The sequence below is a fragment of the Neolamprologus multifasciatus genome, chromosome 9, assembly GCF_963576455.1.
Source record: "Neolamprologus multifasciatus chromosome 9, fNeoMul1.2, whole genome shotgun sequence".
In the NCBI taxonomy this organism is placed as follows: domain Eukaryota; kingdom Metazoa; phylum Chordata; class Actinopteri; order Cichliformes; family Cichlidae; genus Neolamprologus; species Neolamprologus multifasciatus.
In genome coordinates, this window is record NC_140447.1 from 21,428,835 (window position 1) to 21,454,350 (window position 25,516).

A 25,516-nucleotide genomic window follows, 5' to 3' on the forward strand; every position below is an offset into this window, starting at 1 on the left:
GGTACTGTACACTGTGTGAGACCCAACATGAAACATGAAACAAAACACTATCCTGATCCAGATTTAACAGGGAAATACTGCCACACTCAATTAATGGGGTACTGCACTTGTTTAAATCTATACTGTGCATCTTTAAGTTACTCCATTCCTTTCGTTAGTGTTAATTCAGCAGAGAAGTTCCACTTCGCTTTCTAACAAATCATTATTTTAGCATAAAGACTCTCTAGAACATTGAGCTTTACAATCAAACAATGTCTACTTCTTCTGTTTTCACCCCACCCAGGGTGGCTGTGGCTACAATGTAGCTGCCATCACCAGTGTGTGAATGTGTGTGTGAATGGGTGGATGACTGGTTGTGTAAAGCGCTTTGGGGTCCTTAGGGACTATTAAAGCGCTATACAAATACAGGCCATTTACCATTTACCATTTACCCGCACAATGAGTCTCGACTATCGTCTGTATTAAACAGCTGCCGTTGGCATCGCAATGATTTGTAATTTGTAACTCCCACAGAGTTACAAAAGTCCATGATTTTGTTTACTCCTCTCACAGTGCAGTTCCCTGCAGCAGTTTATTCGGTCTGCTGCAACATGACCCATCGCTGACACAGAAATAACATTTCAGAAATCCCAAAAAGTAGATTCTGCTCATCTGAAATCTACTTTTTGGGATTTCCTTACCTGGATGACTGAGCATGCGCCACGAAAAAATGTAAGAAAAGCTTCTGAATAAAATATCAATAGCAAAGCAATCCTTAGTGAAAGTTGTTTCAAATGAACCTTGCTTCCATGAGCCAGTGCGAGTCTCCTAGTGTAGTGTGTTATGAAGTTTAGAATTTGAAAAGACAGACTAAAACAGCAGTGGGGAGGAAAGAGAGCTGTCATGAATCTTCTGCTCAACAAAGCCAAAAGATTTGTAAATCTGGCAAAGAGTGATTTCCTGCCTGCTGCCATCCACCTGTCAGCCATTTTGACACCTAAATTGTTAATATCCCTCATTTTTTCTCCTTCAGTGACTGTTTTGGACTCGTTCCTCATGTCCGGATATTCAAACATTCCTTTTTTTCTTCTTCACCTTTCCATTGACTCACTGACACATGCTGCTTGCTGACAGACAGATCTTCACATGTGAGACATGAGGTATCCTGTGAATGAATATGGATGGAGTCGTCCATCTGTCCATCTGCCATTAGCCTTCACTGACACGGAGTGCTGACAGGGCTCGGAGAGCAGCTGAACAGAATCTTAAAATGAACTCACTGTGAATGAGGCTCTAATGTTATCTCAAAAAAGAAAAACACACAAAAACAAGGACTAATGCAGTCATAACAGTTGCAGGCACATTTACAGTATTCACCAGGAGTGAGTACAACCCGGTGCAACGTCATGATTGAGACCTGGTATAATTCTGAGCAGACAGTGGAATATTTCTTCTGATAAACAATCAAAAACAAACACTTTTAAAAAGATATTTAAAACAGAGGTTCAGAGGAAGAAACTTAATGCAATAAAAGTAAGAGCGCCTGTCAATTCCAGTAAGTCTGAATACCTACACATGGCTCAAAAATAGTCTGTGAAGTCCATGGGCTGTCTTAATACAGGGCCCCTGGGCTGCATGTCTGTGCCGTGGCTTCTGCATTGAAAGTAATTGCCAAAGGAAATAGAAAAATGTGATTGTGAGACTTCACAAAGATGAAAAAGCATTCAGGAAGACTTGTGGCCAACTAAAAATCAGTGGAAACTGTAATCAGGAGGTATAGAACGAGCATAGTGGCACCAATCAGAGCCGCAGTGGCTATTCTCCGCCTCGGACCACTCGCACAATCGAGCTCATAAACAGACGGGGTGAGTGCTTCAAACCGACACGCGGGTTATCACTCTGCTTGCTTTTTGGTACAAAACCCAGAAAGATTAGGCCTGTGAGGTCAACATGACTGATGACCATAACCTTAACGTCGTCATGGGTCGAGGTTTTTATTGACCTAACATGTTAGGTTTTCTTTGGACTCTTGATAATTTATTGTTTTCTGTTTCTTTCTTAGGTTGTTTATGGTATCTTCTGTTGCAGTTACTACTGTATTTATCATATTACTTCTTTCAGTTTGCCCTGCCTTCTGGTTTTTCCCCACGTATGAGTTTAATCTTTTTGCCTCAGACTCTAAATTTGGAGTCCTCCATTTTTACTAACCTTGACAAACGCTTTGCTATCAGAAAATGTCCTATTTGTTTTGTAGCAGTGTTAATTTCATTGACTAATGACTTTAGTGATAGTTTACGTCAACTGCCTTTTTTTATGAAAACAAGACAACAAAAACTTTTACGAATTAATAAAAATGAGATGCAAATATTCTGGAAAGATGAGATCTAATCAGAACTAATTAACAATGTCTTGAAAGGCGAGACAAGTTTAGAAGTGATCCAATCAGACGTAATCTCCTCATGCAGCAAGGTTAGACGCACACATTTGTTCTCCTCCTGAGAAACGGTACACCTGGCTAAATGATGTTTTAGTCAAAATACTAAATAATCTAACTGTCTTTCTCCAAAGCATAGAGTTAGGGTGGGGTTTCATCACAGGGTTAAACTCACAGTACACAAAAAGAAGCTCCCTTTTTTTTGTTGTTGTTTTGTTCAGATGGAGCAATTAGATGCTGTGTTACGCCGCTCCATTAGAGCAGCTGTGGGTGGGGGATGACATTTACACTTAGCACCATGAATGTCTGCTGATATACCAAAATACAGGCTGAGAAAATGACTCAGAGATTCCGGAAGCTCGGCCGAAGAGGAAAATTTCAGCATCATAATGATCCACAGCACACGGCCAAAATCTCCCAAGAGCTTCTAAAGACGGCAAAAAGAAAACTATGAGGTGGACAAAGATGTTGCCTGACTAAAATTCAGCAGAAACTTTTAGGGTATTTCAAAGTGGAACAACGGGAAGAAGTCCCTCCTCCACTGACATCAAAGCACTGTCAACGAATTGCAATAACACTTTTGCACTGCGGACAACTCTACAGTAAGCAACTAGCTGTCCAAAGGTTGGAGGGAAATCTGGTACATCAGTGCATTCTAATTTTGAGCTTTGCCGTGTTTACGTTTAAATAAAATTACTTTGCTATTCTTTTATTAATATCAAAAGGACACCAAACATATTTTGACAGCATGGCATTCCCAAAAATAGTTCCCTTAACCAGGCTGTAACCATCCTGGCATTTGTTTTTGCATATTCGCTGCAGACGACCTCCTAACTGCCACCTGCTGAGAAGCAAATAAAGCAACATCCAGGTTGTGTTCCTGGAATTAAAAATAACCTTGTTCTGCCATGCCTGGTTACTATGATAATTCAACATGCTGACCCCACGGGCATGTCACAAACACTCACAAGACACAATTAAAAAAGGCAAAGGTTTTGCAGCAACGTGTAAGAGGAAAGGAGACTTTATACACACACACATTGAATTTAAAGGGAAAATCTGTTTGGTTATTTCATCCCTTTTTGTTCCGCTTGTGTATTGTGTTAAACAGAAGTTTTGGGTGGTTGTTCAGGATAAAAGTGTGAAATTTTGGAGCAACAGCATGTTCTTGTAAAATTACAAGCTCCACTGGATTTAGCTCTGAAACATGCTCCTCTTTCCTTTTCCTTTCTTCATATGTATATTTAATAGCAGCCGGATATATCCTCTCCCCCTGGGTGGCTTTCAAGCACTTCATAAAGTACATGTTACGGTAAATCAGATTAGTCTACATCCTCATAAATATATTTAAGAAATTCAACGAAACAGTTGTTTTGATTGCTTTCATCTCAAATTTAGAGATAAATGAATCCTTTGAGGAAATGAAATTATCATTTGAATGTGTATCAGAGAGGAAATCAAAGCTCACTACACCGCCTGCATGAGGAACTGCATGAATAAGAAATCATTTGTGTAGTTTAATATCACCATCTCGCTGATTAATGCCGAGAAGTCAGAAGATATCAAATAAGTGCCCACAATGAAGTAAGTAACAAAAGGAATATCTGCACAAAGAACATGAGAAAAGAGCCCATTCAGTTGAAAAATATCAAGTAGTCGTATCTCTTTGGACCACAGAGCTTTTCTTCAGAAATGTACCGAGATACTTGTGTTGCTTCCATAAATATCAAGAGTATGTGATAATAAATTTATACCTTGGGAATTGTTTCCGTGTCTCCATACTATTCTTCGTATTTCATATTCTCTCTGATGATGCTGACGAAAGTGCTGCTGCTTGTTGGTGTCGAATGTTTAGAAGTATGAGCTTCATGAGTGTGTCTAGCAACGCAAGCATTGAGGACGGGGCTGTGGGACTGAGACAGACGAGGAAAGCAGCACCTCTTAGGAAATAATTATCTCTGTCATCCCCCCGCAGCCTCCTGTGGGACAGCTAGCTGTGATGACTGCCAGTTTGCTGCCCGTCTGTCTCTAAACCAAAGACTTTGTTTTTTCCCTCTGTGCGAGGAGTTGTTGACAAAGCTTCTGACTATTTACAGCAACATTTTTCCTCAACTCTGTCAAAGCAAGGGCTGCATGGGAAACGGGTTGCGGTTGATGGTGTGGGACAGCTTGCACACTGGAGAGACTGCAAAAAATGATTTAATACAGCACTTATATTGAGTAAAGTGTATGTTGAAATCAAAAGGTTTCAGTAATAATGCAGACTAAGAGTATCTAATAGTCAGTGTTGGATATGGATTGGATTACACTGCGGTACTTCCCTGTTTCATATTGTCGCGGGTCAGGACTGTTTGGGTTTTGTTCGACAGCTACGTTCTGTTGTTCCAGGCAGCAGCGTTACGGTTGCCATGGTTACAGGGTGACGCTCTCTCTGCGTGTTTCCTGGGTGAGAGAGGCCTTTTTGTTGTTGTTGTGCTAAGCTAATAGGCAGAATGCTACAGGTATAGCTCTAAAGAATGTAGCATCATAGGCAGTGTAGTCCGTGCTGCTGGGAGAATGGACTGCCATACACGTTATGTGTCTGTGAGCGAGGGAGGGATAAAAAGGAAAAGTACCAGTTGTTATCAAGCAGAAACGGGAGGTGGAAGCATGTAAATATAATAATAACAACTGTAGCCAAGAAGAGTGCCTGACGAGCCCAGTTGTAAGCTATTAAGACTCGAATCGATTAAGACTCGACTGTACACTGTGTTCATGTTTTCCTCCGAAACAATAAGTTCCTTTGGAGCAGCCGTTCAACGCCTCTCTCTGTCTCTCGCTAGCAAAGTTGACCCAGACAACAAAGTAAAGCTAGTTTTCGGCTACGAGCCCGACACGAACCCAACGTATTAGCCAGAGGTCCCTTTACTACGGTTCGGAGCCGCGGACCTTCAGTAACAGTAATAAATCACAGCAATAGTACATTCATGTAGTTGTAAACAGCATGATAAGTAATCCAAAGTATTCAGAATCGAGTAACGTAACGAAATACGTTACAGAATACATTTCGGGGCATGTATTCTGTAATCTGTAATGGAATACATTTTAAAAGTAACCTTCCCCACATTGCTAATAGTGTTTTAGAGCTGCACAATGACTATAGAGTCCATTTTTTTAGAGCTTTAAGGTAGATGTAGCCTTCATGATATCACTCACTGCTTTTGGGCAATCAGTTAAATAAGTCAGAAGTTGGAAATTCTTAGTTCCCAGTTGGAATTTCTTTTCTAGAGCACCCTCTCATCTTGGATTTCCCTATTGGACAGTTAGAGTAGACCAACATGCCCCGAGTCAGCAATCCCAGATGGAAGAACTCAGTTAGTGGTACAAATTGTTGAAGTTGTACTACTAATTGAGTTCTTATGTAAACTCTAATGTAAAGAGTAGTAAAACTGTAAAACTGTTTAATTTGTACTACCCTGCACTGAACAGGCTCAGGCTGATGAATGTGTATTTTAAAGTGCTAAATCATAAGTATTTTGCGGTATTGCTGATAATACCTTACAATAGCCTGTTGGTTCTCATTTTTGTGCCCCGTCTTCTCTCCCTTTCCTGAGTTCTCATGTCTCCCATCAGCACAGCCCAGGGGTCACCGCCAGTCTTCATTGAAGCTTTTCCCAAACCACAGAAACCTAAATCTATCTCTATTCCATCCATCATTCTCCTTCAAGAAACATTTTCAAGGATATGGTCCCTGCCAGTGAAAGCTTGTCTATAGGATGTGGTAAAAAACAATGGTGGTCAAGCCACAATATCCTCTTATACTTTATTTCTATGCATGTTCGCAACAAAATATAAAGAAATGAGGGGTGGCTTAAGATGTTTACACAGTGTGTAGCTGCTAGTCATTATTAATTAAACTTTAATAGCAATATCCAGGTGGATATTTTAAAAAAAGACCATCCTTAGAGTTGTTAAGAAGGAGAAAATGACCCACCGAGGCCAAAATTGTAATTTGCACCAGGCTGTAAATATGTTTTTAATGGTTTAAAGTTAGGCATTTAAACATGGGGATCTATAGAGACTGTTTTCCTATTTGAAACCAGTCCCCAGTGATCATTAAAGGAACTGTAGTTTTGGCACCTCTGCCTTCATATGTGTTTTAAGGAGTATTCTAAGGATCGGGATGCATATCGAACACTGATGCCAAATCAGATCAATAATTAGTCTGTGGAAGTCAGGAAGTGGCAAGGAATTTAACTAATGAGTCACCAGTTTATCGACAGCCTTAATGTTTTTTTCCTAATTAAACCAGAGTGTGAATTATAGCAAAGAAACACAGTAATAGATTATTTTGGACCATAACAAATCAAAACCAGCAAATGTCATTTAAAGGTAACGTTTCATTTTAAAGGTCATCCATACTAATGCAGTATTGTCTCAATAGTGCTTTTAGTACAAAAAGAAAAAAATCATAATTAACAGAAAACCAAACATTTTAATTCTCATATTCTGATACAAAGGTACTCGAGCAGTAGCTGTTGTTGTTACTAGCTGAATCAATACTACTGTCATTAATCTATTACTACTACTACTGTTTCTACAAGTACTGTTTAGTACATTATTACACAATTCCCACAAAGCAACAATGGCGAGCGGTGAGGTCATAGTCAATTTGCTGTAAAGCTCCAGTGTGTTATCCTCAGACTTCACTTTTCAAATGGGCTACCAATACAGCAAAACATATCAGCAGACTGGGGTTGCTTTTGAGGATTTGAAACAAAAACTTTCTTTTTCTTTTTTTCCCTTGGCTTTAATAGAGGAAGAGGAGAAGCTGGAGGAAGAAGGGGTGACAAGGTCTTTGTTCTGGTGCTTCATCTTGAGTTTGACAGGACACGCTCATTTCACCGGCGCCTGTAAGAGAGATGATGACTGGTGACTTCATTCAGCAGCACATGGCAGGCTTTTAGAGACCGACTGCATCCAGGATGACAGCTTCTATTCAAAAAGCAAGTAATGAGAGAAGGTAAAGGGAGGAAACAACAGATATCTTAGACAGTGACAGTGTGATACAGTAAAGGTACACTTCAGTTAGCTTCATTTATCATCTGTTCATCTATATTTTATTTTGCTTTACGTCTTTGCACTTTCTTTCAGTGGTTATAAGTAAAAAGAACACCAAAGACCACTTAAACCCTTAAATAAAGTAAAATGTGTGTGAGTCTTGATCAGACTGAAGGATGATGCGTCACACACTCTTTGTGTGTGTGACATGCCTGATTATGAGAGCTGATGGCAGGTTTCATCTATGTTGGCTGTTTAAAATAAGGAGAAATCCTTGGAGACCTGAATTACACTATTGAGCAGCTCTTCACCTTCAACCTCACAAAACTCATTTATGTTAATGTTTCACTCAGTTTAAGGAGTAATCCTTGTATTACATAGATATATTCATAACTTTTATAAAACCTCATTGCTGATGTACAAATGCAACACCTTGTTGAGTTAAAATATGACATTTAAATGCTTTTTGCAGGTTATGCAATAACCTCTTTCCCATTACCGTACCAATTTTTTAAAAAACTACCTCAATAAACTTTAATGTGGATATCTAGTGGTCAGTTGTAGCTCATAAAGTTTGGATACTATCAGGAGTACGTTCAGGAGAAAGGCGAAAGTGACCCAGCCTGCAGTACAGAAGGACAGATGAATGATGTGTTTCAATGTTCTACTCATTAAAATACTTTTGACCTTTAAAGGCAGCTTGCATAGGGGAGAGCTGTGTGTCATGATTTATGAATTCTGAACACATTTTAATGATCATTAAATCCCTGTGATTTTTACTTTGCACAATAATCAGCTAACACAACAAAAAACACTTTTCAGCTTGTCTTTTCATTTTGAAACTGGGGTTTTTGGAGCGCTTGAATGTAACTGTACCTATCTCTGTGTGCTTTGTGTTATAGGCTTAAAAAAATGTGATGTGGTAGTTAAAAAGGCTCAGACATTTTTCATAGTGTGTTTTCTAAAGAAATGCATTTATTTATCACAGTTCATGGACTACATACTAAACTTTAGGGATAGAAACACAGCATCGATCCTATTGCGCTAACATCGATCTGATACCAATATCAAAGTTGGTATTGAAACTATCGATATTTGGATCGATCCGCCAACCACTACTGTCAACAGGTCAGCAAACAGTGTTAAGAAAAAAGAAAACAGTATGTCAGCATGTTCTCAATTCAAGTTTTAAAAAATGCTTAGTTTAAGACACACAAAGGTAGTAACAGAAAATTTACATCTTTCAACAGTGGCAGGAGTTATGAGTTATATTAATATGGACCTTCTGGTTTGTTTAATGTTAAACAGCTTTACTTATTTTGAGTAACACCTTAAAACAGTCCCAAAAACTGTAGTTCCTCCAATGACCACAAGAGACTGGCTCTATAACACACAGAGTTTAAAAGATGGCTGCAGCCACGCTTTGATTTGTAAAGTCCCGTCATTGAGCTTTGAGCTGTGGGATTTTCATGTTGCCATTTTAGGGATTTGAAACCAGGTATGACAAGTGAGCGGTTAATCTGACTGTGAAACTGCATGCTCATTGGTAAACAACTTGTTATGTAATGAGCAGATCCTGGATAATCTTCCTTTGTCATGCTTAGAATAACCAAAATGTGCAAAATGTTTAAGTTAATTGGTTAATAATTTTTTGACTAAGACCTGAAAGGAGTGACTGAACTTATAAAGTCATGAGCAAAGTGTTCACTGAGGAAAGAGAGCTGTTTTTTACACAGATTTCTATAGGACCAGAACCAGCTAGAGCAGGGTGTCGAACTCCAGGCCTCGAGGGCCAGTGTCCTGCAGGATTTAGATCTCACTCTGGGTCAACAAACCTGAATCAAATGATTAGTTCATTACCAGGCTTCTGGAGAACTTCGAGACATGCACTGACGAGACATGGTGGATGTGAACACAATGCAGGGTCAAAGCATTTCGATGCTGACATCACTTTTCAGATCTGGAAGCTAATTCTATGTTTTCTATCTGTTCATGCACCAAAAGTAAGTCAGTTCCCATATAATCCCACGTTGTACAAAACCTTAAATGCCCAACTTTACCAGGTAAATAGGCACTTTAACAACGTAATATAAAAACTGGCTTTGGTCTCTATAGTTAATGGCTACCATACTTGGCAATACTCAACATGCACCTGCACTATCGATTCATCCCATCTTCAAAATCAGCACTTCACCCTCTTATTCAAATATGCAAATATCCGAATATGCTCACTTCTATTACTCATTTCAATCTATTAAAATGTTAAGATCCACAAAACAGGACTTCACAAATAAATGGATGATGCCACTGTGACATACAGTGTAAGGAATACACTAATGTGCCCGTGTGTGTTATAGACACAAAGGTAGAGAACTTGACAAGGTGATGTATACGTAATCCTGCAGAAGACACGGTCTGGCTTCATTAGCTGTGATGTGCGCGCTGCTGCAGTGGCCATAACTCATCCTGATCTGTCTCAAAGGCAGCGGCGTTCATCCAAATGCAGACACCAACAAACTCGTTAGAGAGTCAACAGGAAAAGGCAGGTTAGCTGGTTAGAAGTGTGACATGGGACGAGTTCATCTTTCATTGAAAAATGAGGAAGGATTCAGTGACAAATGATCCAATGATAGAACCGGGTGCCCTTAACAGGGCAAAAGGCAGAGTGAAGGAGACATCAGTGGCTTGTTCGTGTGAAAAACTTTAAAGGATAAGCAACCCAGCATGCATTCACTATGAAAGTGTTTCTTCTTTGAAATTCAGCTAGAAACAGCATAAAATAAGTAAAAATAGAAATACTTTGATCATCCTTAAGACGCACAATATGCCAAACATTACTAAAAAGGCAAATAAAAAAACCAAAAGTGTTGTTTATCTGATTGCAGCGTGGGAAGCTGGGTTCAAAACAGCTCCACTGAAATGCACTTTCATCTCTCCAGCTGCCTCATCAGACTTGTGTTTCGCTACCTTAAAAATGCACACAGACCAAAAAAAAAGAAATCAAAGGTCCCACATGCATGAAGAGCACAGATCAAAGGAAACTGGTAGAGAAACATTTTGGCGCTGAATCACCGTTAAATACAAACTAAATTACTGATCTAACAGGTGTCAGAGGTCAGTCACAGGCTCACAGTGGAGGGACACCGGTCAGGAGGTCAGGTTTTCCCAGGTGAATCGAACCCTTGTGCTTGTTTTTCTTTGGTTGTGCGGTCATCCTCAACTTCTGCTTTTTCATCTACAGGTGTCAAATTGAAATAGCTAACATGCTGGAATTTGAGCACTTCATTGCCCCAGCTGGTCCATCCTGGTTGAAGACTTCTTGCAAACAGCTCCAAGCACTTGGCTTCAGCTCCAATGTATGGCTTCAGTACCTCTGTGAAGGGAAAGCAATGAGGGAGAGTTATTATTGCATATTATAAGGCTTTCGGTGTCTGCCCTGTTATTTACAGTTCTCACTGTGCAAACTGGAAAATACTCCTTTCATATTTCACCTGGAGATCTAACAAACCTAAAGTTTCACATCTATGATGTGAAACCTAAACTCAACAAGATTTGACAGACTGGGATAATAAAAGAACACAATCTCGCCTACCAGCCTACATATCTCTGCTTTAGTATGTACAGCATCACAATTACATGTCAAAATTACAAAAGACAACACACAACTTTAATGTCAGCTGAAATACGTCAAAACACAATCACACGGCAACTTCTACCACTTCCAAACAATAGGGTAGTGTTGTATTTGCTGAGAGGCTACAGCCTCCCGAACAGAGCTTTCTCAAAGGTGAACTCTGACCTACAAATGCGTAAAGCCAGTCTGAGATCGTAGTAGGAAATGCATGTTTGAAAGCATCCATTGTATGGGACTGAGGAGAAGTGAGGGGAAGGTGGAGATGTGGCGATACCGCTTTATCCCTCAACATGAAATACTGTGCATAAGTGTTGAGCCATCCCTCATTTCTTTAGATTTTTCTAGGAAAACGGGAAAAAAGTATATAAAGTAAAACAGTGTACAATTTGAACCAGTTTAAAAGTCTTGAACACAGCCTGACCTCTGTCAGATAAACTTTCTTGTAATTTGTAGCTAGTCTTCAAGAATAATTCTCCAGGTTTCTTTGAAGGACATTCAAATCTCTTCTTTGGATCTTGGCTGCCTTTTGTTCCATTCAAAATTCAACATTACTTTTCTTTGTTCATAGTTCCATCAATTTTGATAAGATCAGCAACACCACTGTCTGAAACGCAGCTCTCTCCCGATCTCCTCCTTACAATGACTTAATCCAAATATTTCAAATGTGGATTCATCGCTGAAACCTGTTGCCACTGAATTTCATCCAAGCTCTTGCGTAATTATCTTTACAGGTTTGCTTATATACATCTCTTACAACAAGCCAGTATGTCAGCACACACATACCTGTAGCAAGACACTTAGTACTTAAAATTAAAGCTCCAGTGGCTCTTGAGTTCTCTAAATTTAAAATATATTACCTTCAATTTACTATAAAAGGATGTGACAAGCTGTAAACCTTGTGTCTTTCAATAAATTCATACAAATGTAACATGACTGTCTGAGCCTCTCCACATGATGGCTGTGGTGGAGTGGATTTGAACCTAGCTCCTCCAGTCAAATGTCCTAACACAAGCTACAGAACCCACATGGCCTCCTATGGATCCATCAGTGTGCAAATGTGAGCCATTGATAAAAGAGCTCAAATTTTAAAACTTCTACATTCATATGAGTTCAATGATATATAAATTAGCCAGTATAATCCATTGTTATCAGTGCTATTGATTATGTTAGCTGTTAATGTCTATTATAATCAGGAAATGTTGGGTTATGTAAAACGACTTTAGTGGTTGTGTGAGTAGAACATGTAAATCTCATACTGACTAAACTCATTGATTTTAAAATGGTTGCGGTGGATAAGCTGGAGGAGGTGGCCAGTAAGAGGGAGGTTTGGGTGTGTCTGCTTAGAATGCTGCTGTTTCCATGACGCAAATCAAGATAAACAGTGATGGATGGATGGATGGAGGACAATATTTTCTAGCCACGTGAATATTGCCATCCATTTTCACTCTGGTGTGCTTTGTAATATATAAATAAAGTCGTGAAAATATGTACATAATCATTTTAATATTGACATTTTTTTTATAACCCAAATTGTTTTTTTACCTCAACTAAATGAAACAGTGAGTAAAAATAAGTCCAAACAATACATCTCAAACAGCTGACTTATACCACCACCACTCTTTCTTATGAAGACTCTGTGCTGTTTTAAAGGGTAAATAGTTTAACCACTGAACAATGAGGCGTTCTTCTCAGTGAGCCCACTGGCTGGTAGAAGACAGAACCTACTAGAGACATCTATAGGGCCTATAAGAGATGTTCAGCTGGGTAACAACATCTAAATTGAGTGCATTTAATAGGATATTTTAAAAGAAGTTCATTTTTTCTAATGTTTTGTACTTAATTTACATTTATATGTCACTGTTACATTAATGTAAACTAGTGCTTTTCTCTGTGACTGAAAAATCAAAACTTTGCCTGTTTCCCTGTAATAGGCAGAGGACAGAGCTGGCAGTTTCCCAGCTCCTTCACGCCATAGCACTGATTTTTCTGTGTGGAGACTGCCAGTGACCTTGGCTCTATAAGGAATGATATTCCAGGAGAGGCACACCTGACAGATACGTATCACTTCCTCTGCCCCTGTGTTACTCTGTCTGCTCTTGTGCATTCTCAAACCACCCTGACACTTGCCTCAGCCAACACTCACGGAGTTAATGAGCTCAAAAGCCAGATCCCCAAACCGATCCTGCCGAATGTGCTGTCCTGTCCCGCATTTTTTTCTTCCTATGCACGTCAAAGAGAGACAGTCACGGTGAGGAAAGGCCAAACATGCAGCTCTGCAAGTAATTCAGCTCCTATCGGTGACTCAGCTCTCAAAGTTGCATACAGAATAAAAGGTCTAATTATCCTACCTTTAAAATGGGACGGTGTATCAAACTTCTGCCAAGAATAACACGAGGTAAAGGAAGGTGTTATTTCACTACTCTCCTGACACTTTCGCTGTTAGATATTCTTCCTTGCAGACTTCCCAAATCCTCATCAGGATTAACCAAGCAAAACCAAACTGATTCTTCTTCATTAGCTCCCTTACATTGTAACAACTAATGTCTCCATTATGATTCCTCAATATGCTGTTCAGCCACACTGTGTTTATATTCTACTTATTTATGAATAAAATATCATCAACATAATCATGGAATTGACTACTATTAAGATATTAATTTCAGATATTAATTTGTGGTGTCCCACTGTGTTTGGCTTTGGAACCATGTTGATTTTTATTCATATATTGATACATAATTGCAAGCAAATACATAATAACATAAAAAATGTTACTAACAGATATTTTTTCCATTTGTTTTTACTACACCCAATTAAATAACTAGTGTCTTAACACAAAGTGCTATAAGTTAGCCTAATTTTTGTCAGTTATCAACAAGAAGTTGTTCCCTACTGTTACATTGTTTTTAAAGAAGATAAGAATTGAATCCACACCCTTAATTTCAAGCATGTTTTTAACAAGTTTCATTTATGTGTCATCTGTGATAGAGGCACTATGAAAATCGTAAAGTCCTGTATTGCAGACGATGTAGCCAAGCATACACTGACCAGACACCTTGCTACTTTTTACTTCAGCGCTGCCTGAATTCTTTGTGGCACAGATTCAACAAGAAGCTGAAAACATCCCTGAGATTTTGGTCCATATTGACATGACAACATCACACAGCAGCTGCACAATTTGTTGGCCTGATGTGAATCTCCTGTTTCACCTCATCCCAAAGTTGCTCTGTTGGATTGATATCTGAGAATGTGGAGGCCTTTTACTTACAGTGAACTCAGTGTTGTGTTCAATTTGAGATGATTTGAGCTTTGTGATATGGCACAATATCCTGCTGGAAGCAGCAATCAAGGGATGGGTAATCTCTGGTCATAAAGGGACAGACACGGTCAGCAAAAACACAGCAGTAGGCAGCAGTAGGCCCAACTTAATACCAATGCACAGTTGGTATTAAGGGGCCTAAAATGTGCCAGGAAAATATTCCCCATACATTTACAGCACCACCATGACCTGTAATGTTCATACAAGGCAGGATGGATCCATACCATCGTGTTGTTTAAGCCAAAATCTGACCCTACCGTGTGAATGTTGCAGCAAAAGTCAAGACTTATCAAACCAAGCAACATTTTTCCAATCTTCTATTTTCTGATTTTGATGAGCCCGTGTGAACTGTAGCCTCAGTTTCCTGTTCTTAGATGACAGCAGTGACACTCCTCTGACCTCTGGTATCAACAAGGCATTTTCACCCAGAGAGCTGCCACTCATTGGATATGTTCTGTTTTTCGTACCATTCTCTTTAAAACCTAGAGATGGTTGTGTGGAAAAATCCCAGTAAATCAGCAGTTTCTGAAATACTCAGACCAACATCAATCCCACGTTCAAAGTCACTTTAAATGATTTTTCTTCTCTATTCTGATGCTCAGTTTGAACTTCAGCAGGTCGTCTTGACCATGTCTACATGCATAAAATACGTTGAGTTGTTACTATATGACTGGTTGATTTGATATTTGCATTAACACGTAGTTAGCTGAACACATTAAACTAAAAAAATGGCACATGCGCAGTAAGGTGATTCCACTAGTAATATTAGAGCCAAAAATAAGTATGATCCATAAAGAGTAACACGTTAAACACAGTAGCTTTCATATCTGTCACTCCCTGGCTGTGACAGTTGGTGACAAGCAGGTGAAGAGTCGTTTATTTCCCCTTAAGTAAAAAGCAAAAGAAGAGCAAATATTTGACTCCAAATTAAAGACCAGCGCTCCCCTGTATCTCCTGGTTGTAATCTCCTGACATTTAAGGTGCGTTTGCAAACATGTTTGCTTTACCAGCTGTATGAAGTTGCCATCTGCCATAACCAAATGAAAAAAGCATGTTTTATTAACATGTAAGCTCATCCATGTAAATATTCTGTACTGAAAAACAGAGACAGCAGCATGTTTACATGATGTACTTCAGTGTCACAGCCTCGCAGAGCTAAAAAACCATGCAAAATGTCACACAGATCGCTCTCAGAGCCACACCCCAATTTAAAGCAATTTGATAACACAACTGGTAGTGTGCCTTTTCTTGAATATTAGGCACAGTTACTAAGGTGCCAATTAAAATCCCAAATTGGGAGGGGATTCTCACAAGTTTTGAAATTGCAGGGGGGCCTAATTAATAAAAAACACATGTCTTGTCTTTCAGAGAAGCTCGAACCATTTTTTTTCTGCAGTGTGACCATCTGGCAAAGACGTTTTGTACCCATAGCGGAGTAATGGTGTCCCTTATCTCTCCATAGCAACCAAGTATGTCAGTGATATGAGCCCCATCTGAGTCGGGGAACAGAAGTGGGTCAGACTTTCTCAACACGCTATCAAGGCTGCTCACATGCTGACATGCTACATGAAAGAAAAAGTACAGCAGAATTACCGGGGTGACATTTTGAACTGACAAAAAAAGAGGAAGCTCAGGTTGGTTAATACCTAAGGTGTTGAGATTTCTAGCAGTTGCATAATCTATTGTAGGTGTGAAGAAAAGGAAAAACTCATCCCTTAAGCCTCTAGGTGTTAACTTATCATCTCAAATGGCTAAATGAAAATGGTTGGCATCTCCGCAAGAGTTGGCAAAACCTTTCCCAAGATTTCACTACACATTGCACCGTCACATCTGAGACACACCCACATCCAACGGCGCTTTCACACCTCGTGTAGAATAACAGAGCGTGCATAGTAGCTAGAGTTGTAACACAGCGTAGATGCTGCTCATTCTGGTCATTTAGTAGTACTACTTTGTATGCAATGCAGTAGAAAAAAATACAACACATTTTCTATATGCGGTCTACATTTTTTAAAGTATAACTAGATCTATGATTGGTGTTTTTCCGAGTTCATATATTCCAAGTTATAAAAATCCTCCACAGCAGCAAATAACAAACAAACCAATTCTGATTAAACCTGCTGAGAGGCTTTGCCACAAACACAGAATCACACATGGAGACTGAACACAAATTGTATCCTAATCTGCTTAATCTCTATGGCATCACAGATTCGCAAAAGCAATCATTTTGATTTAAATCTTTATTTTCACAATACTGAACTAGTGCCATGAGACAGAGGCGTTTCTGTGCTGCTGAGAGGGCGCCAGCAAACACTGGCCGTGTTTTGCTCTCCATACTGCACAATAATAAATCGCGTTCCCCTGAGAGGCAGTGAGATGACGTCAAGCCTCTCTTTTTCATAGTCTCTGCATATTCATTGTCAAGGTCTTACATTGATTCTAAGGAGCAGAGTGGATGCTGGAATCAAAGTTTAACCCAATCAGTGCAAACAGGACAAAACTGAAATGTGAGCAGTAGAAGTGCCCGCTCTGATGAGCCAGTCCTGTCAGAGGTTGATGATTTAATGAATTTAAGTGTAGTTATGAGCTGAAGCAGTATTTTCTCCTCCAATCTGCAGACATTTTGAAAGGACACAAAGTTTTTTTCGCAGTGGAGAACAAATTCATTCATAAAATTGTGTGGCTGTAAAAGTAAAGTGATGAATCTGTAGTTAATTCTCTTCCCTTACAAAAAAAACCCCACATTGTGGGTGTTTTAAATTCAAGAGCTGCAATTACTGCTATTAACATCAAGATGTTATATTTCATACATGTACTGAAGAATATACTGATGAAGCGACGTACACACACACACACACACACACACACACACACTTGTGATAGCAGAATTCAGAGCTTATCACTCAAGTTGTGTATCAAGGTAACGATCATTGATGTGACACTATTGCCCTCTGGTGGCAAAGACACTACACTGTACTTGAATATTCACCTGACAGCGAAGGCTTCTGAGAGTGCAGAGCTGATGGAACACTGACAATCAAACGCTGATCCTCCACAGGCATCTCTGATGTCTCTGAGGGGCTGAAAGAGGGTACAAAAGTCTGTCAGCATAAATATGATTTGGAAAGCTGAAGAAATAAAGGAGGCCATCTATGTGAACAACCGTCACTGAACAGAGGTGGTGGCTTACGACACCAGCTATCAGCCGCCTGCAATACAGTTTTGAGATCTCCTCCCAGGCATTTCAACCCCCACTCACACCTTGCCTCAGGTGACCTGGATAGTTCACATGATCGTGGTGTGGGACAATGTTTTACAGAGGTTTCACACCTTTTAAATTCCAGAGCTGCTGTTGCCTTGAATAATATCAAGATGTTACATTTGATACATGCAAACCTGAAGAAGTGATATACTTAGACATTGCTTTAACACCTGTGATAACTTACCATATAACTTCAGGGATAAATCCTCCTGCTATCAGCCACCTACAGCGCAGCATGATGGTGGAGAAGAACAATGTCTTACAGAGATTTCACACCTTAGTCTCGATGGCGGTAATGACCACGCCTTTTTTCACACTTTGGTTCATGCGACACCTTTAGTGTGTCAGCGACCACGTCCAAGGGGACAAACTCCACTAAGGGTCAAATACCTTGGACTCTCCATCAGTTTGGAACTGAAAAAAACTCTTGGATGAGAAGCAAAATGTGTTCAAGGGTCTAAAAAAGTCATTCTGTTCTCCTTCAAACACTCAAGACTAAAATGACCCGAATGACTGAGAAACTATGATTTATATATCCAGTCCTGCAAAAGTCTTGAGTCAGTCCTCATTTCTCTATATTATGGTCCAATGAAATGAAGAAGAAGATGCCTGAGGAGCTATCTTCTTCCTGAGGACTAGAACTGACAAGAAAGCTCATCTAAGAGCTTATCTTTTCAAGCTCGTTAGAATTGTACAAACTCAGTTTTTGCCTCATACACTGTATTTTGCTTTATGTTTGCACACATTTTTGCACGGTACAATATGGAATTTAAAGATGAAACTCAAACATTTCACACCTCTCTGAGATATCAGCAGAGCAACGGTATCGGCCCAGGACCAAGACTTCATACGGTTTCTTGTGTGGTGAGTCTAGCGGAAACACAAATTGCCCAAATGTGGTGACCTGAGGAGAAATAACATAGTATTAAAAACACTTGAATTGACATTAGCAAGTAATGCTTCCAGTTCCTAAACAATTAATCGGTTGAAAGTTCTGTATTATCTGTACCTTGACCCAGAACCATTCAGCCACAACTTCTACGCCCCAATGTGGATACAGCTCATCACGGACAAAACGCAGGTGGCTTGGCCGGTTTGTCACCCAGGTCACCACTAAACAGTTTGGAGATGCCAGCAGGGGAATAGGGAGCCGCTTTAGCTGGGACGAGGGCAACGAGCCGTATCTTCAGTGGGAAAATTGATATAGTCAGTGTAAATTTCTCAACTGTGGGATAATAAAGGTTTATTCTATTCTATTCTATCCTATTCTAAATACAACCACCATGCCCATTACTTTTCTTTATGTTCCAGCCATTTTCGCTTCTTCAACCAGTTTTTGTCTGGTGCCACCATCAGGTTGAAATCTGAAGGTTCAGAGTGATTAACCTTTACAAGTTTAATGAGTTATGTGAACTTTTCAGGTCATGTTTTTTGCAAATTTAGTGAGAAAGCTTCACATCTGTTGTATGCACAAACAGTTTTGGTTCACAGATGATACAGTGGGGCAAAAAAGTATTTAGTCAGCCACCGATTGTGCAAGTTCCCCCACTTAAAATGATGACAGAGGTCAGTAATTTGCACCAGAGGTACACTTCAACTGTGAGAGACAGAATGTGAAAGAAAAAAAAAAAAAAAAATCCATGAATTCACATGGTAGGATTTGTAAAGAATTTATTCGTAAATCAGGGTGGAAAATAAGTATTTGGTCAATAACAAAAATACAACTCAATACTTTGTAACATAACCTTTGTTGGCAATAACAGAGGTCAAACGTTTACTATAGGTCTTTACCAGGTTTGCACACACAGTAGCTGGTATTTTGGCCCATTCCTCCATGCAGATCTTCTCAAGAGCAGTGATGTTTTGGGGCTGTCGCCGAGCAACACGGACTTTCAACTCCCGCCACAGATTTTCTATGGGGTTGAGGTCTGGAGACTGGCTAGGCCACTCCAGGACTTTCAAATGCTTCTTACGGAGCCACTCCTTTGTTGCCCGGGCGGTGTGTTTTGGATCATTGTCACGTTGGAAGACCCAGCCTCGTTTCATCTTCAAAGTTCTCACTGATGGAAGGAGGTTTTGGCTCAAAATCTCACGATACTTGGCCCCATTCATTCTGTCCTTAACACGGATCAGTCGTCCTGTCCCCTTGGCAGAAAAACAGCCCCATAGCATGATGTTTCCACCCCCATGCTTCACAGTAGGTATGGTGTTCTTGGGATGCAACTCAGTATTCTTCTTCCTCCAAACACGACGAGTTGAGTTTATACCAAAAAGTTCTACTTTGGTTTCATCTGACCACATGACATTCTCCCAATCCTCTGCTGTATCATCCATGTGCTCTCTGGCAAACTTCAGGCGGGCCTGGACATGCACTGGCTTCAGCAGCGGAACACGTCTGGCACTGCGGGATTTGATTCCCTGCCGTTGTAGTGTGTTACTGATGGTGACCTTTGTTACTTTGGTCCCAGCTCTCTGCAGGTCATTCACCAGGTCCCCCCCGTGTGGTTCTGGGATCTTTGCTCACCGTTCTCATGATCATTTTGACCCCACGGGATGAGATCTTGCGTGGAGCCCCAGATCAAGGGAGATTATCAGTGGTCTTGTATGTCTTCCATTTTCTGATGATTGCTCCCACAGTTGATTTTTTCACACCAAGCTGCTTGCCTATTGTAGATTCACTCTTCCCAGTCTGGTGCAGGTCTACAATTCTTTTCCTGGTGTCCTTCGAAAGCTCTTTGGTCTTGGCCATGGCGGAGTTTGGAGTCTGACTGGTTGAGGCTGTGGACAGGTGTCTTTTATACAGATGATGAGGTCAAACAGGTGCCATTCATACAGGTAACGAGTGGGGGACAGAAAAGCTTCTTACAGAAGACGTTACAGGTCTGTGAGAGCCAGGGATTTTCCTTGTTTGAGGTGACCAAATACTTATTTTCCACCCTGATTTACGAATAAATTCTTTACAAATCCTACCATGTGAATTCATGGATTTTTTTTTCACATTCTGTCTCTCACAGTTGAAGTGTACCTCTGGTGCAAATTACTGACCTCTGTCATCATTTTAAGTGGGGGAACTTGCACAATCGGTGGCTGACTAAATACTTTTTTGCCCCACTGTACATTTTTCTGACTCTAGTGATTGAATGACTTCTTCTTTATAATCACTCTGAGTAATTTTGATAGAAATGTATAAAAAGGATTAGCTGGATTGTCAGGACATTTGTTATGCATAACGCATCTCATGTTGCCGTGATTATTAATTCTAATAATGCTGATATTTCCTTACGTTATGGCTTTAGGCAGCTTTTTTCTTAGAGGATACTGAATGCTTTGAGCTCTTGAGGCCTCAAAATCCTTTACATAAAACAGACTGGGATGAAAATATCTCTCTGATTAATATCCATGGTAAGACCATAATATTTTACAGTACGGGGACATGTGTGAAAATACTGACTTTATCAGTTTCTTTTCTTAGAAGCTCTCTTATTTGTTCTTCCTATTCACCCTGCTTTATATAATCTTTTAAGATGTAAATTTCATACCCAGAAATCTATAAAGTTTTATCCTCTTTTGCTTCACTCCTCCAAAAATACTTGAATACCAAATTACCTGCGACTTCTTTTCACAGACTTGTTTTCCCATGGTGGATCCATAACGATTAGGTCGAACCTTGTTCCATCTGTGTGAGAAACAAGCAAAGATTGTCAGGCTGTGAAACAACAAACAAGATCTCTCTTGAGACGATGAGAAATTACACTGAGCCATACCACAGTTACTTACAACACTTAAGTTCAGGGAAGAGTGCCCGTGTTTTTGCCTCACACAAAGATAAACTTTTGCCTTTAAAATAATGGTATCACAAGCACACAGAATTGTAAGGCTTTTTAAAAAAAACCTTTTTAATAACCTTTGTTTCAGTTCTTTCTAGTTCACATGCACTGCTCTCAGTGTTTTACTCACAGTGGACTAATGATTGTATCCTCGTGAAATCAGACAGCAGGAAAGCCGTGTGGGGGGGTATTACATACTCCTCTCCCATCAGCGTAACCACGGTAGCCCAGTCCGCCTTGTTCTCTGTCACCTGAGAGAACAAGTCGACGTGAGACGTACAGCCATCCTCGCCAACAAGTAACTGAGCGCCCTGTTCCTGCTCCTCATCCTCCACCAGAGGGAGATCTTTAGCCATTTCACAAAGAGCAGCGAGCTTGCAGTCCTGTGAAGGAAGAGGCTCTTTGTCCACGTTTGTCTGTCCATTCAGATAGCCGAGCAGTTGTGCAGAATCCACCAAGTACTTGGTTCCCTCCAGAATAACAGACTTTATCTGCGTCATGGCACATAACAGAGATTATTTAGTCTGAACACTAAACCAGCTTCTTACCTCTAATATTTTAAACTTGGATGAATGCACAATAACTTGAAACAAAGCTCCACTGATTGAAAGTGTTGGAGATAAAAGTCAATGCAGCAGTTGTAGAGATGTTGTCTTTTAATTATTTTACAATGCCTCAAAAATGGAAATCTTACAAAAGTGCATACTTATTAATCTTTCAATTTAGTTGTTCTCAGTCCCATCACCACAGATGAATCAAATGAAGCACCTTTAGTCTGCCTTTAAAAGCATTTGTAAAAGGAGGGGTCGTCCTAAAGAGCTCCCTGAATTTGAGCGTGCTGATGTAATCGGATGTAACTGTTGCAATAGGTCAGCTTGTGAAACGTCTTCCCTCCTAGATATTATATCTAGGAGGGATTGAGTGGAAGCAAAGTGGAAGCATTTAGCAATCACAGCAACTCAGCCACAGACCACATAAAGTTACATAGTGAGGTTGCGTAGTGCTGAGGATCATAGTGCATAAAAGTTGCCAACACTCTGCGGAGTGAGTTCCAAAACCTTCTCTGGCATTAACATCAGCACAAAATATGTGGACAGAGAGCTTCACTACTTTGTCCATATAGTGCTCTTCAGCCCATATCTGTGCACTGGCGTATTGAAATTCTCTAAAAATATGACTCCTTAACTAAAATGACTTATTTTAAAATGAAAACTATAATACAAGTATAAATAACATTTACTTTATCACAAAGTGACATTGTGATTACTGCATGTCATGTTTTGAGTTATAAATCATAACACATTACAATAAAAAGGTCCATTTCATTGTTATGTTTGTTATGAATGTTGTATTATTGTGTAGATAAAAAACAAATAACACTAAGCCATATATAAATCAGATATTTAAAAGAAGCATTAATGAATAAATTAACAACAATCATACTGCTAATAATTGACTTATATGAATAAAAGTGTGATCTATTACATTGACTCAAACAGGAAGATTCTGTGGATAACTGTATCTGTCAGTTTGACAGGTAAGTTTACACTTTGACCACTTTTTTCCATAGACTTCTTGTAACTCTGATTATCCCCAATCATTTTTTCTCTTTGTAATGCTTTAACTTCAGTGGGGCAATACAGTCCCTGCAAGAACAAATCTATTGACAGATGACAGATTATATCTTATTTGTAGTTAAGGCTCAGAATAAGTATCAGCCTACCTTCTCGTGAAAGACCAGTGAATCAATTTCCCCTTGGTTGAGTTCATGGTGTTTTCGTTTCCTTTTCTGTAAGTCAAATTGATGAAGTGATAAAGAGTAAGCACAACAAAGAGCAAAATGATCATGGTATTGTTCTTTACAGCTCCAACCAAGCAAGCAGTAGCACCACTGTAATCCACTGTGTCAAACTCAAAAGTAAATTCTACTGATCTGGCATTAAACTGAGCTGACAGAGTTAAGTTTTACATAGCTGTCATTTTAATATTTAAACAAATATCAGTGGTGCTGAAATAAGCAGAATAACTTTGTGCAAGTCTGTTTGCAGATTTTATGTGAGTTAAAATATATCCAATCAGTCTGGATTCTTCATTATTGTAAGTCACCATAAAAGTAGCAGGTTTAAAATGCTACTTTGTAATTGTATTTTTCTGCTTCAGTGTCAGGATCCTTGGTTTACTTGCTTGCTCGCTGTTGCATGTTACTGGACTGCTTGATAAGAACAAGGTGAAAATGCATTAATATATTAGCAACTCCTGAGCTTTAAGTTCACTATGGTTAAGAGGGTTCCTTATTAACTTTTACAACACATCAGTATTTTATGTCCCGCATAACAGAAAACACGATCACGACAATAGAAACCAACCTTTTGGCACAACCAGGTAGGTTTGTTGGGTGTGAACAGGAATGTCCTCAGAGCCTGACATAATGACCGCTGACAAAACTGATGTCAGTACTAGTATATGACATAAAACTAGTACTTATGTCATGTGACACATGCCACACCCAACCTCCCTTATAAAGTGAAGAGTGAAAAAGCTTTCAATAGGAGCTGGCTGTTGAATGGAGGATAGATAATATAAGATAGAATGAAATAAGAAATGATCAAGAAACCTTATATGTCTCTCACAAAGATGCTAGATGCCACTGAATGTGGGCTGAGTGGGAAATCTACCCTGTTAAAGAGGAAACTGTGGAAGAGAACCAGTGAGATGTTATCTACAGAGCTATCCTACAAAAAAAGAGCAATCCCTGCAGCAGATGATCCTGCCAGGTGAATGTCAACATGCTACAGGTGCTGTAGGCGAACTGTTTGATAGCTGAGCATCTTTTTGGTCTTAAAAGTGCTTATTGTCAAGTGCTTTTTGGTATTGCAGGTATGGCTTGTGCTTATGCGTTGAATTACAGAGCATCGGGCTCCTTGGAGCCCCTGGTAGAGGTGACTGTCATGTTGTTACAGACTATTTGTACAACCTGTACAACCATAGTAAGAGCTTTGTTTGCATTGCCAGTAGCAATTCAGATGTTAATTCAGATTCAGATTCAATTCAGATGTCAGTAATTCTGTACATAACCTTTATGGACAGAAAGTGGGTATTACTACCACAAAAACCAGAAGACCCTGACAATTATAACAAGTAAATGTTTGAACAGTCACTAACCTTTTAGTAAAACAACAACCACAACAACGATAAATAACATTAAAATTTAAATATTTATGCATTCCCTCATGCCTTTATGCACTATATCAACAGATATGTCATGTTTCATTAAAAGGTGTATACTCCTCGTCGTTATAAAGGCATTTTTTTTAAAATCTTTTTACGTCATAAAATGTGCAAAACTGTCTTCTAGAAATATATATGAACGATTTATTCCCCCAAACATATACATATTCTAGGAAGTTTGATTTGATTCATGTGGGAATATGAAAAAAAAACGTGCACTTTCATGCATCACTTGAGAAAATGCAGCAGCATTTACCTTTGAGGGTTTGCATGTTTTTTGCAGCACCTCCGTGTTCCCTGCATCCACATCTGCTCTGTTATTCTCGTTATAGTAGCTCTTAAAAACCTGGAAGCACTGCCTTTTGAAACTACACTTCACAGCTGACTTCTGCTTCTCTCTCCATCGTATGCACGGCGAATATCCCCGATCGATGAGCGAGCATGAATCCAGAACCCAGCCGAGGCTTCCGTGGAGCACCACGGACATCGTTAAAGGGGGTGTTGTTTGAAACCAGACAGGATTTAAGCTCGTGCTTGAGAGCAACCGGACACGTGAGCGCAAACGAGCCTATTTCTTTGAAAATAAAACCGAAACTTGCGCGGCAAAACTCAGTCGTTAACCCACGTAGATCATCGCGGAAGTAGATGACGCAAGGTTTCTGTCCCATATGACGATCCGTAGAAACACCAGCGCTTTACGGATGAAATCGCTACACGAAGGGCAGAGCAGAGGAGTGAGAGGAACGAGTCCCGCGGAAACTACACATACTTTTAATACCAGACCAGACAACGCGGA

The 25,516-nt window shown here is 39.7% G+C and overlaps 1 protein-coding gene across 1 annotated transcript; it reads right to left on the reverse strand.

Moving 5' to 3' along the window:
* Nucleotides 1–8,257: 8,257 nt before the first annotated feature.
* On the reverse strand, nucleotides 8,258–25,207 carry mettl4 (methyltransferase 4, N6-adenosine). Its single transcript, XM_085172444.1, has 8 exons — nucleotides 24,977–25,207; nucleotides 23,216–23,281; nucleotides 21,623–21,983; nucleotides 21,272–21,341; nucleotides 18,675–18,849; nucleotides 18,463–18,569; nucleotides 17,393–17,484; nucleotides 8,258–10,826 (listed from the first exon to the last, which is right to left on the reverse strand). Exons 1-8 carry the CDS (start codon nucleotides 25,205–25,207, stop codon nucleotides 10,609–10,611), a joined length of 1,320 nt encoding a protein of 439 aa, XP_085028570.1. The 3' UTR covers nucleotides 8,258–10,608.
* Nucleotides 25,208–25,516: the final 309 nt, after the last annotated feature.